Source organism: Fringilla coelebs, assembly GCF_963513975.1.
Source record: "Fringilla coelebs genome assembly, chromosome: 3".
Classification (NCBI taxonomy): Eukaryota; Metazoa; Chordata; class Aves; order Passeriformes; family Fringillidae; genus Fringilla; species Fringilla coelebs.
The window spans coordinates 10399911-10412163 of record NC_140030.1 but is presented as its reverse complement, the minus strand read 5'-3'; the positions used below and the strand labels follow the sequence as shown (position 1 = coordinate 10412163).

Genomic DNA, 12253 nt, shown 5'->3' with positions numbered 1-12253 from the left:
TGGAGAAGTATTTTGGAGATACCTGTGACTACAGGATATTGTTCAAAAATACATCTTCTATACAGAACCCAAGTGAATTTTAAAAACTCTCTTTTTACCCTCTAAAATTTGATTTAAATTTATATAACCTATTTTTGCATTCCTTTTAGAAATATATGTATATATATGATGTCTGATACAGATACATTTTTTTGCTTAGCACAGAAGTCTCACAGAATGTCCTCACTACATTAACAACCTACCTGATGAGCCAAATCCACCAAGTGCAGAGCCGATAGCTGCTCCTAAAGAGCTGCTACTTCCAAAGCCAAGAGATGTGCTTCCTGGTTGGCCAGGACCATGTGAAAAAAGGGAACTGCTCTGGGAGTTATTGGTCAAAGAGTTACTGCCATAAAATGAATTGGATTGTAGGCTACTATTTGTTTGCTGTTGCTGTTGCTGTGGCTGGGCACCAAGTGGCCGAAATAGACCGTTCGTGGCTCCCGCGAGATTGTTTGCTGTTCCTCCAGCTGAAGCAGCTGCAGCTGTAAAACACATGTTTTCAATCATAATTACTCTCTTGAACATTTCTGACTGAAAATGGATTATTCAGAGCTAAATTGTATTTTCTTGAAGCCCTCTTAAAACAAGCAGAAATTCACATATTAAAGGACTGAGAAACTTAATAGTATTATACAATCTTAATTACTCAAGGAAAAACAGTGAAGACAGTACATGTTTTAGGCTAATCAAGACTGCAGAACTGTGTAATGTAATTGAGGAAATTTCCAGTGTAAACATGTAAGACATTACTGTTTACTGAACTTTTTATATCCAAAGTTGCAGTGGCAGAATTACAGCTAAGAGTCATTTAAAGACATCTTCAGCTACTGTCAAAAGCAAGTTCTGCATAGAGAAAGAAGCTGATAAATTAACTTAAAATCTAATTTTCTGAACAGATTAAGTTAATTAATCCAGGGTTAATATTCTAGATTTTAATTTAACAAATGCAATAAATGGTTCAGTAAAGTAATACTGGATCTTACAACTGGTAAAAAAGAAGGAAACTAGAGGGTTTTGATACAACTAATTCTCCTCTTTTGCTTTCCATTCTATACATAGCTTTCTCCTTGCCACATTTTTCAGGAGAAAATAAATTTCATGAGAAAAGCACAGCAAGGTTCCAGAGCAGTCCATCTTCTGCCAGGCCGAAGCAATGAAATGATGCTACCTAGAGGACACCATTTAGGGGACTGATGAGAAGTGCATGTTATAATGCATGGGGAGAGGAAGGAGAAAATGTTCCTATCTGACAAGTAACATTTGCAGAAACATGCCTGTGTATGTATGGCAAGAGGACTGCAAATTCCAATTAAAAATGGAAAATCCCATCTGTGAGAAAGAACAGAAGACAGAATAAAAAAGCAAGCATGCACACTATATCCTTCACAACTAGAAAACTTTACAGATGCATAGAAAACAACGATGTCAAATATTAATCAACATTACTGTTAAGATTCAGTAGAGAAGTGAAAGAAACCTCTGTGCAGGATTAAATATTTACCTGCTTGTGCTGCTGCAGAACTGATTAGAACAGGAGTTGAGGCCACCAATCTGACTGGTGCGCCAAGGCCGGTTCTCGCTCCAGGGCCTACGACTAAGGCACCAGTCTGATCGTAATAGGCAGTGGGAGCCAGCACCTGGTAACCTGCACCACACAGGAGACAAGGATCAGGGCTACACACAGTCTCACACAGTCAGCATTTCCTCTCTCCTTGAAATATTCTAACCACAAACTACAAATTAGCATTTCTGCCACAGTCTTTGAATATCAACTGGACATCAAAGAAAAAGCAGTAAAGATCATAAAATACTGGGACAAAATAAGATTTAGAAATGCTTCAAGTAATTTTTTACATCTAAAATAACTACCAAAATTAGTAGTCTAACGTTGAACTTACTGTCAAGGTTAAAGTTTCTAACACCATAGTGAGAAGGTACAGGTACAACACAACTGGCAGATTTGGACCATTATCAAATCAATTTCTTTCAGCAGTTTAAAATACTTTTCTCTTGTACTCCTTTGCACATGGAGAAGCTCTTGAGACGAGCGCAATTAAAAGGCTGAGCTAAATGCAAGTCTGGCAATTCCACACATTACCTAACCACACTTAAAAGTCCATCTGCAAAAAACACATTAGGCATCTGCAAAAAACACATTAGGAAAGGAATGCTGTGTGTGCAGGAGTACCTTGGACCAGCCAGTTTCACAGGAATAAAAAAGACTGTAATCCAAGCATAACACTTCATTCAGTTGACAGTTAAGAATTGGAACTGATGAAGACAAGGAGGAGGAGTTGAAAAAGGAGAAAAGCAAGCAGTAGGAAGGAGTACAGGATACAATATACGAATGAAGACAAGCAAAAGAGACAAAAGAACACCAAGCAAAAAAACCCCTGTATTTAGAACAAGAGCAAGAGAATTAATTTTAAACCTCTTGAAACTTTATAGTGAAGTAGATGAACTGGAATAAGAATCCCTCAAAAATGGAAGGCAAGCTATGATAATCTACGAAATGGTGCTCTTATTTAAAATACAACAATTTCTAGTTGTTAGGTTGACTATTCTTATGAAGCAGTAAAACAAAACCGAATGGAATTTCAATATTCCTCCCATGTTCAAATATATACTAACAGTATTAAGAAAAAAGACAAGATTGCAAAAGTCACACATCTATTTTTGTACATGTAAGGACAAAGATTTTGCATTCTATTTTAAGTCAGCTGCTCCCATCAGTTACCTTGTTTGTTAAGAACTAGGTCTAGCAGATTTCTCTCTGAAATACATATGAACCTGAACATAACTGGACCTCTGATTTAAGGTGAGTACCACAATCACCAGCCTTCCAAGTCATATTTCCGCCTCCTCGATTTCTAAAACATCTCTAATCTCCTCTGCCTAGATACAATCCAAAAAAACCTGGAAACATCATCTGCCTTCTGGCCTGGTGGTTGGAGTGCTCTGCAGGGAAGCTGGAGACACAGGTCCAAATTCTCACAATATCTCAAATAGGAAAATATGAAGGAGACTCAGGTAGCACTGAACAGGACAGGAGCAATAAAAAGCCAGATCTTTAGGTTCAACTGACAGTTCTGGAAGCGAATACATTATACTGGTTATGAAAAATCATCACTGCTGTAATTCTAACCCTGTCTGTTCTCACTGTTCACTACACGGTGTGCATTCCAGGCACATTTACCTTCTTTTTCCCACCAACAGCACAACAAGACAGTTGTCCTCCACATTATTTGTCTGAAAATTTGGCCAGTTAAAACCAACCAAAACAGGTTCTTACAGGTGAACTAGATAGAAATACTTTGCTAGAGGTGCCACTGCCTCTTCCATCTACAAAAATGTGCTCTGCTCTACCCCTTCCACTACTAAGAAAAATTGCTACATTCCCATTTCAGGTAGGGAAAGGGTCTGTTTTACTGTAGCTCTGCAGATAACACAAAATATTAGCTTAGTGGCACAGTACAAAAGCCCATTACAATAACACATGTTCCTGCACACATTAGCAATGTTTAATTACTAGTACCTACGTAATTTCTGCTTTTACTCCTAGCAGGTTCAACCGATAACAACATGTTGGTTCTGCTGTTTGTTCCTGCTGTATCTTATAAAACCACTTTTTCAGAACTCAGAATTGGCTAATGCTTAGCAGTATTTACACTACCCACCTACCCTCTTCAAATGCACAAACCCATGGATAATGCTGTAACTGTTGAAGTATAACTGCATAAAACACCCACTGATTTTATGTTTACACCCTTCCGCTCATTTCAAACTAATATACAGCTTTTTATATGACTTCCAGCCCACAATGTAAACAAGCCTATTTTCCAATGCAAAATATCTGGAGGGGGGCAGGGGAGATAACTTACACTTTGCATAAATTAAATTTATTGAAATTAATACTAATGCAGTTTAATACAGTAATATTAGATTTTCTAAAATAATTTACTTGTATGATTGCCAAATTAAAAAATGGAAGCAATTTGCCCTTGCTCTTTACATTACAAGATGCCCAAGCCCTCTTGATACTTCCCTGACATTATATGAACCTGTGATCCACCCACAGACTGTACATTTAAAATAAGTAATGATAAGTTAGGTCAATAGCATCCAGATACTACCACAGAAGGTTCAAGCTACGAATGAGAATTGATGGGTTCATCTCTCTTTCCAATTTCTGAAATACATTCTGAACCAAAACAGGCCTCAGCTTTCTACTTAGATCTACCTCAATGAAGCAACATAGGACTATTTGTGAAATTGCTAAAACCTTGTTCAAGTGCATCTTCAGCCTCAAAGGTATAAAATTTTTTGCTTTGATATCAAAAATAAAATTTCAGAGAGACCATTCAAGATCAAATATAACTGAAGAAGAGCTCTCACAACAAACTTAGAGCTTTTCTTTTCCTTTCCTTTCCACTATTCCACAAACTGTGCCTCATCCCAGAAAGCTGAGCACAAATCTAGAAACATCTCCTGCCTTCTCTCTTATCAGAGATAAGGCGATGATTTGGCAGATGTCTTCTCTAATTCCCTCTCTTCCTGTTTCAGTTTTTATTACCTTCCATCACATCATTAGCTCTCCCTGTGGTTATACAATTTCCCCTCAAAATTAACAATTATTAATCTCACTTCAGTGCCTTCATATTCAAGTTCACTGTGGTGTTCCCATGTAGTCAGAAAACTAAAACATACTGTTCCCTAATCAGTTCCTAATCACACCTTTTATTTGAGAGTTCAATTGCTCTATCTATACCTACTGTCTCTGTATCAGCAGGGAATGTGAAAGCAAACAATCCAGTTTATAACTATGGTATTTTGCTGAAATGATTTCTAAATGTCTCCAGAAACCACAGACTTGGAAACATTTTCTGATTCTTATTACACAAATATTGAATATGTCTAAAGACTGAGAGGAAATGAAATCTCTTCTCCTGGCTCATGCAGGTCACCCTTAATACTGCCCTTATCCATCCAGCAGTGCAACTTCTCTCAGTGATGACATTCAAATAGATGCCAGTTTGCCACTTCTCTCTACACAATTTAACAGATGTGACACTCCTTACTGACAACTCAGTTATCTGCTCCTTTTAAAAATGCCATCCTCTACCCTCCCCAACTCTCTTTGTCCAAAACCTGAACCCTTATAACCTTTTGCTTGTACTGATGAAGACATGCTCAGCTTTACCTCTGCACGTCCTCTCACAAATCAAATTCAGAACTTACTATTCAGCCAGTAACCCATTTATACTTTCTATAACCACAGTAACTTTGCCTATACTGTGTATCTGCCACAATGAAATCTGACTTCTATTTCATACTTCCCACTGCAATGTCACGCTTCAAATTCCTCTAGGTAATAAAACCACAAAATGCTATGGCAATGGACAGAAATTGTTGATTTTAATGCTTTTTACATGGGTGTTTTTTCCCAGACTACTCACTTTACATGTCTACCTGCAAGCCAGATGCACCATGACAGCTTTATTGTATCTGACCTAGTCAGTGCAGTCAGTGGAGCCTCTGGTGGCTGACCTGCTGTTATAGACATCTATTTTTGGGTAAGCCGAGCAGCTCTGCAGTCTCTTTACAGCAACTGCACAAGGGAGATCTCCAGTAATTCCTTCAGACAGCTGAAGTCTCAAGTAGACTCCTGACTTTGGATGATTAAGCCAAGTCCAGAAGTTGCCTGTGATGAGAACTGGTTTTATTCATAAGAAGAATGTATACTTATTGCCCTGTGAATTTGGGAATACCCTCTGATACTTTCTTGCACATATATTAAGGCAAAACCACTCTGTTTTTTAAGAATCTTTGTTATTGAATGACTTGCTCAATTAGGATAGGAAGAATTTAAAGTGGTATTGTGTAACTTCAATGCAAAATGCATTTCACATTAAGTAGTTTTAAAAAACAACCTTAAGTTTTACCTTTTATCAGCCTTCCAGTGCCCAGAGGGGCCTACAGGAAGGCTGGAGACTTTTTACAAGTGCATAAAGTGATAGAACAAGAGGGAATGGCTTCTAAATGAAAGAGTGCAGCTTTGCACTGGATATTAGGAACAAATGCTTTACTGTGAGGGTGGTGAGGCACTGGAACAGGCTGCCCAGAGAAGCTGTTGCCACCTCACCTTTGGAGGTGTTCAAGACCAGGGTGGATGGGGCTCTGAGAAGCCTGGTCTAGTGGAAGGTTCCCTGTCCATGGACAGGGAGATAGAGATATATAGAGATAATCTATAATATATAACTATATAGAGATAATCTATAAGGCCCCTTCCAACCCAAACCATTCTATCATTCTGTGATTTTCTGAAAGTAGACTTAACAGCGACATTATGTGAAAAGTAACCTGGGTTTCAGGCCCCTTCTCTCTGCACACAGAATGAGATAGGCATCTCAAGCGACACAGTGCTACACCTTCCTAAACAGTTAACAAAGAAACACCTGAAATATCAAATTTCAAAATAAAGCCATCAAATAGTTGGGATAGCATGAATTTCATCCAAAGGCTGCGACAAGAAGAAAGCAGCTAAAATAATTTCAAGACAGCAGCATGGACAAGCTGAACAATATATTCTGACTTGCTAGTTCACAGTGAAGCCAAACTAAAAATGTTCTCTCTGTAAAGAGTATTTAAAAGCATGAAACTCAATTTAGACCTTCATGTTTTTGTAAAACAACTTAGTCCACTGAAACATGAATTCCACATGAAATCTTGTTTATTACATTACATGTCTTGCTCAGTGGATGCTGTCTGGGATTCACTGAATCACATTTTGGTATCTAGATATTATTTAGTCATCTTGATTCAATTTTATAGTAAGGTAATAGAAAAAGGCATCTCTGGAGCCAAACTCACTTTATCCTAAATCAGGAAACTAAAAGAGAGGAAGACAAATCAAGAGTAAAAGTTTCTATTTCTCTTTGCTTATAAATGGAGCCCAAGCATCTCTCTCAAATACAGACACCAAACCCAGTAACAAGATTCTCACATATAAAGGCATGTATTCATTTCCTCATTCTATATTCTTCTTACCCTAAAAAGAGGAATCATCAGCACACCTGAATCACTACAAACCCATCTGATGATTACTGAAAAAATGTCTTTATATTTTGAGCTCTATCCCCTGTAATAGGGTGGTTGGTAAAGCTTAAGTCAGTTGCACACAATTCCTATTATACAACAGTCTGAAATATATGCACAAGAATAAAGTTCTTCTCTGGGCATCCAGGTTTGAAGCATCAGATGGGATAAAGCAGAAACCTACAACAGAAACTGAAAAAAAAGGCTCCTGTCCTCATGGAAAACCTTTTAGGGCTTGTGGAAGAGGAAAAAAAGTCTTCAAGTGCCTTCTTCAAAGGACAGGCTCTTGCACTACTGAGGTTATGCATCTGACCACTCAGTATTACTTTCAATCATCCACCTGGAGGGGGTGGTGTGGTTTACGGGTTTTAAGAACTACTCTTAAGACAGCTACAAATCCAGATCCAAAGTAAGAACTAATAAGTAACCATCAAAAAATATACACCACACCCCCTCTCAAAAAAAAGCTATAGCTAAGCCTTTGAGACTTGTGCAAAGATGGCTATAACATCTCTCACATGCCTCATTGTTTGTAGGCCTTATCCACTGCTTCGGTGAGGTGCAGAAGTACCACTTGGCAGGTGCCAGGACTGCACTTTGCTGATTCCTCATTTTTAGGAGAAAGATGCTACAAGCTGAAGATAACTATTGCATGAGAAGAAATAGAAATTACAGTTAGAAAAGAAAACAGACAGGAAAAACACCATAGCCAGTCTGCTCTGCAGCTAGAATCTAAAATGCACAGGAGGCCAAGTGCACAGTACAGCCCCAGAGCATGCAGCAAACAACTCTGGCTCCAGGCTGCAGAACATCTCACAGTGGAGTCGACCAAGGAGAGAACTTGCACAGGTAAAAGGAATGGATCAACATTATCTAACTTAACTATGTAAAAACCTTAACTTTCATACTGAAGAATGGCCAAGTACACTGAAACTGCTCTTGCTCAGGTAACTGTACCAAACACTTAGATGTTGAACTTCAAGCTAACCACTCCACAACACATGAACCACTCCTCAGGAAGTCAAAAGCCATGCACACTAAAAGAATCTGAGGCTCCAACATTTGGAGTTCTTCCAAGCATTTTGTGATCTTCAGATATCATCAAGAAGTAAATTTTTTAAAAACATCTTAATTTTGGATTCTGAATTTTAGATATTATTATGTCCCAAATAAAAGTTATTCTAGCAAAACCTAATACTTCCTGTTGCAGAGGAACAGAGAACAAATGACTTTTAAAGACAGCATGTAGTTGCTTCACTATATATATGAAATTACCTTGCAAAAATCTGTATTTCTTGTGCATACATTTGTAACAGCAAATACAGAGAAAATGCTCCAAATAACAAATGCTAGAGGAGCTTCTTGTGCTCTAAAAATACTGTGCCAGTATTTTAAACCAATTGAATAACACAAAACTACAAAACTCAATTCTAAGCAGCTTATTGTAAATGGAACAGCACTTTGTTAATCTGTTACCTAATAACACCAATATTCTTACTTTCTGTGAGTCTCTTAATCCACCGATAACATACATACCTGGCATGCCTGTAGCAAGACCCTGACCAAAAGCCAAAGCTGGATTTGCTGCTGCAGCTGCTGCAAGTGACTCTGCCTGCTGCCCTTGCTGCCCCTGGTTGGGAGTGAGCGGGCGCTGAGTTGCTCCAGCTCGCAGGACCTGGAAAAGGCCGACACAACACCCCTTCCTTAAAAGGTAAGGAAGCCAATCTATTATGTGCTAACAAAGGTCTAGAACAGTTGCTTTTAGTATCTGATGCCTCTCAGCCCTGATTGCCACTTTGGGAATCCTGCGCCTCACTGGTTTCCAGAATATACACATACAAAGATGAAAAGGTATACACCATTTTGTTGACCAACACGACCATAAAATATCTGCCCTGCTTTGGACATCAGGACTCAGGTACGTTCCATCAATGGTAATAAGTATAAAGGAAGGCAGAAAATCTATAAGAGTGATACATTTTACAACCTACATTATTTATTAACTGAACACCACACCTTCCTTGATAAACACATTTGTTGACAATACTTCCAGGCAATTGAATTATGTAAATCTGAGTATTTCAGCACTTGTAGTAACTTGTCTAAATAATTAACACTCCACTGCCAACAGTGCTGTAAATAATGCACCCACTAAGTTTTAAACATTCACATAACACTCCATCACCATGCAACGCAAGCATATTTTACTATGTTCTGACAGCAAATCTCCGGGAATTTGATTGAAAAGCAATCTAAATTCTTGCAACTACTCTATTCCTCTTGGTTAAAATCAACTTTTTCAGGTCCGAAATAAGGGAGAAATACAACTCACAATATATTCCCACAAAGAACTGTACATGTTATTTGCATAAATCAGTATTAATTTTATGGACAAAACAAAAAGAAACTGCAGAGACAATATACATTCAGTTACCAATGCAGGTCACTGACAAAATCAGTAGAAACAAATATCCACCCAAACATAAAAATAGTGATGAAATCCCTGGAATTAAAGGTATCTCAGACTTCTTATATTACATTTTTAAGAACGGCACTGAAATTAACCATACTGCTGGTAAAAAATTTGAAAGGTGTAAAGTTATTGTAAAATTTGGGGTTTTCCTTTGTCAAAATTGCCATTCATTTATACTGAAAACTCATACAATAGCTTAAAAATTTATCCAGAGTAGCAACCGAAAATAAGCATTTTTCAAGAAATACTTAAAGAAACTGAATTTTCAACAGGTTCTTGTAACAATTGCTCACTCTTGCTTCACCAAGGCAAAAACACCATATGGCACATGGTGATGCCGCAATACAATTAATGTATTTTATTGCAGAAAAATAAGCTGGGCAATCCTTCCTTCCTGTGAAGCAACAAAACTACTGGTAACACCTTTATTTCCCTACTTTTCTAAGGGACAGAAAAATGCGTAACAGTCAATCTTCCAGATAATCTAAGAAAACACAGATCAGTTTTTTCCCAAGCTTAAAGGAAACAATATCCTCCTAAAATTACCAGAATGCATTTTTTCATCCCCTTATGTCAGTTTTCTAGATTAAACTTTACATTAATTTACTACACAGGAAGCATCACCTACACACATAATAGCACAACAACTGGAAGAAAGGAACCATTTTCAATGCTTATTATCTTAAGAAACGAGACTGTAACACAACTTTAACATGGTGTGAGACAGTGACAATGAATAAGGAAATTGAGAGTTTTTACTCTCTCAATTTCATTTATTATACAATAAAATGCAACATCTGAATTATGTAAAATTTTCCAGCAGCTGACCCTTACACACTGGGATGTTAAGGTAAGGCCTCTGCTTTTCATGCTGAACGTACCGGTTGCTGTCCCTGCTGTGCCTGGGAAGCTGCTTGCTGATTTGCTGTGGTATTTGCTGCTGCAGCTTGCTGCTGGAATAAATTGGCTGGATACACCCCCCATGGAACACCATAATACTGAGGAGGAACCACAGCAGGACCTAAAACCAGAAAGCATGATTATTCCATGTAGTGCAGCTGCTTAAAATACAGTTTGCAGCATCCCTCATTGATCCATCTTCTCAGTTTCAGAAGAGAAATCAGTATTAAAAAGAAAGAATTCCCACATTAGCTAAAATGACACATGAATACAAATGTGTTCATTTTAAAAATTCACACCAAGCCATATTTTTATGAAAAAATGAATACCCTTGTGAAGCTCAGACGACAAAGAAAAACCTTGAAGCATTCAGAGTCTCTGTACCAAAGAACATTCAAAATCAGTTTTCATGGTTGGAAGGAAAGATCATATTAGAACATCACAGTATGAACAAAATTTATCCTCCTGATAGTGATGTACTGAGACTTTGAATATCTGTGATTCCTCCTTTCTGTATGATGCCCTTGCTTATAAACACTATTGCCTGTGCCTCTCCTGCACATACATGATGCTCTTCAAAGTGGGCACACTTAACTCTTCCAGTCTATTGTTGAAGAACCTGGAGAAGAATAATCTCTCTGTATCATGGGATCGTACATATAAACCATTATGTATACATGTCTTTTAGTTTTTTTCTACTGCCTTCCCTGTGAAACACCATGTGGAAACAAAACGAGTTTTGTTGTTTTTTTTAATGTTATGCTCAAGTCTGAGCACTAGCTGGGACTTGAATACTCAGTCATGGGGTTTCACAGTAGTATCTAGTAACTTTTTAAGAGATTTTCCTATGCTTCTCTGTTGTCTGGGCCTTTTAGCATGCTGGAGACCATCTCTATTCTCATGCCTACTGGGAATGAGAAAAGCCAGAATTAGAAAATTAATGCACTGAGTAAAAATATACAAGGAAAGGCTCGCTGTCACATCTTTTGAAAATAATACATGCTGTCAAAGTCGGATTCACCTTATTAAGGATAAACAGTTTTAGAACAGAAAAAAAGCCCTATATTTTGTATATGAAAATCCAGTGGCAAGAGAAACTTGGAATCCATATATAACAAACTGAAATCCTTTCTATTGTAGTAAGAATTTTCAAAATGGCAGTATTCATTTTTTTACAAGTCTCTCCTTCCTAGAACTACATTTGCAGAGAATAAACTTTTCACTTTTTTCCTGTTTTTGTTAGGTTGAATTATCAAGACAGACACTTCCCAGTGTTCAGTTACCTGCTAGGGTAGCTGCTGCAGCTAATCCAGCTGCGGTGTACGGGTCAGTCCCTGGAGGAGCAGCGCTGATAATATATGGGTTTGGCACAAAAGCAGCTGGGGCCAAGCCTGCGGAGAACACGCCTGCTGCAGTAACAAACAGAGCTTCATTACAGCCAACATTCTTAGCAAGCATCATCATATTCACACCACCCAAATCACACAGCCTATCTGTTAAAATCAGAACTGCTTGTACTTTGGAAGCTCTCAAGACCAGGTACATAATAACAGAAATCAACACTTCTAAGTCTTCTCATCAGTCCTTTCTTACTAATCCCTTGGCCTAACAGCTTTGTTTTGTTTTGTAAGACTCCAAGGAACTTTATCTCATAAGCGTCTATCCATCCTTACACAGAAGGGATTATTCAAAGTGGAATTTATCTTGCCCAATTTAAACTATCCCAAAGTTAAACTAATCTTG

At 37.9% G+C, this 12253-nt stretch overlaps 1 protein-coding gene across 11 annotated transcripts in view; it reads right to left on the bottom strand.

Moving 5' to 3' along the window:
• The window catches only part of PUM2 (pumilio RNA binding family member 2), a 68601-nt gene that overhangs the window by 21996 nt on the left and 34352 nt on the right, over positions 1 to 12253 (bottom strand). For 7 of the 11 annotated variants that reach the window (XM_084202793.1, XM_084202785.1, XM_084202789.1 and 4 more), the window contains exons 8-12: positions 11794 to 11919; positions 10492 to 10631; positions 8674 to 8812; positions 1544 to 1687; positions 243 to 524 (exon numbers count right to left, since the gene is read on the bottom strand). In XM_084202793.1, coding sequence (XP_084058919.1) covers positions 243 to 524; positions 1544 to 1687; positions 8674 to 8812; positions 10492 to 10631; positions 11794 to 11919 — 831 coding nt within the window. The remainder of the gene's footprint in view (positions 1 to 242; positions 525 to 1543; positions 1688 to 8673; positions 8813 to 10491; positions 10632 to 11793; positions 11920 to 12253) is intronic. The other 4 variants (XM_084202788.1, XM_084202790.1, XM_084202791.1 and 1 more) reach the window with 2 other exon arrangements.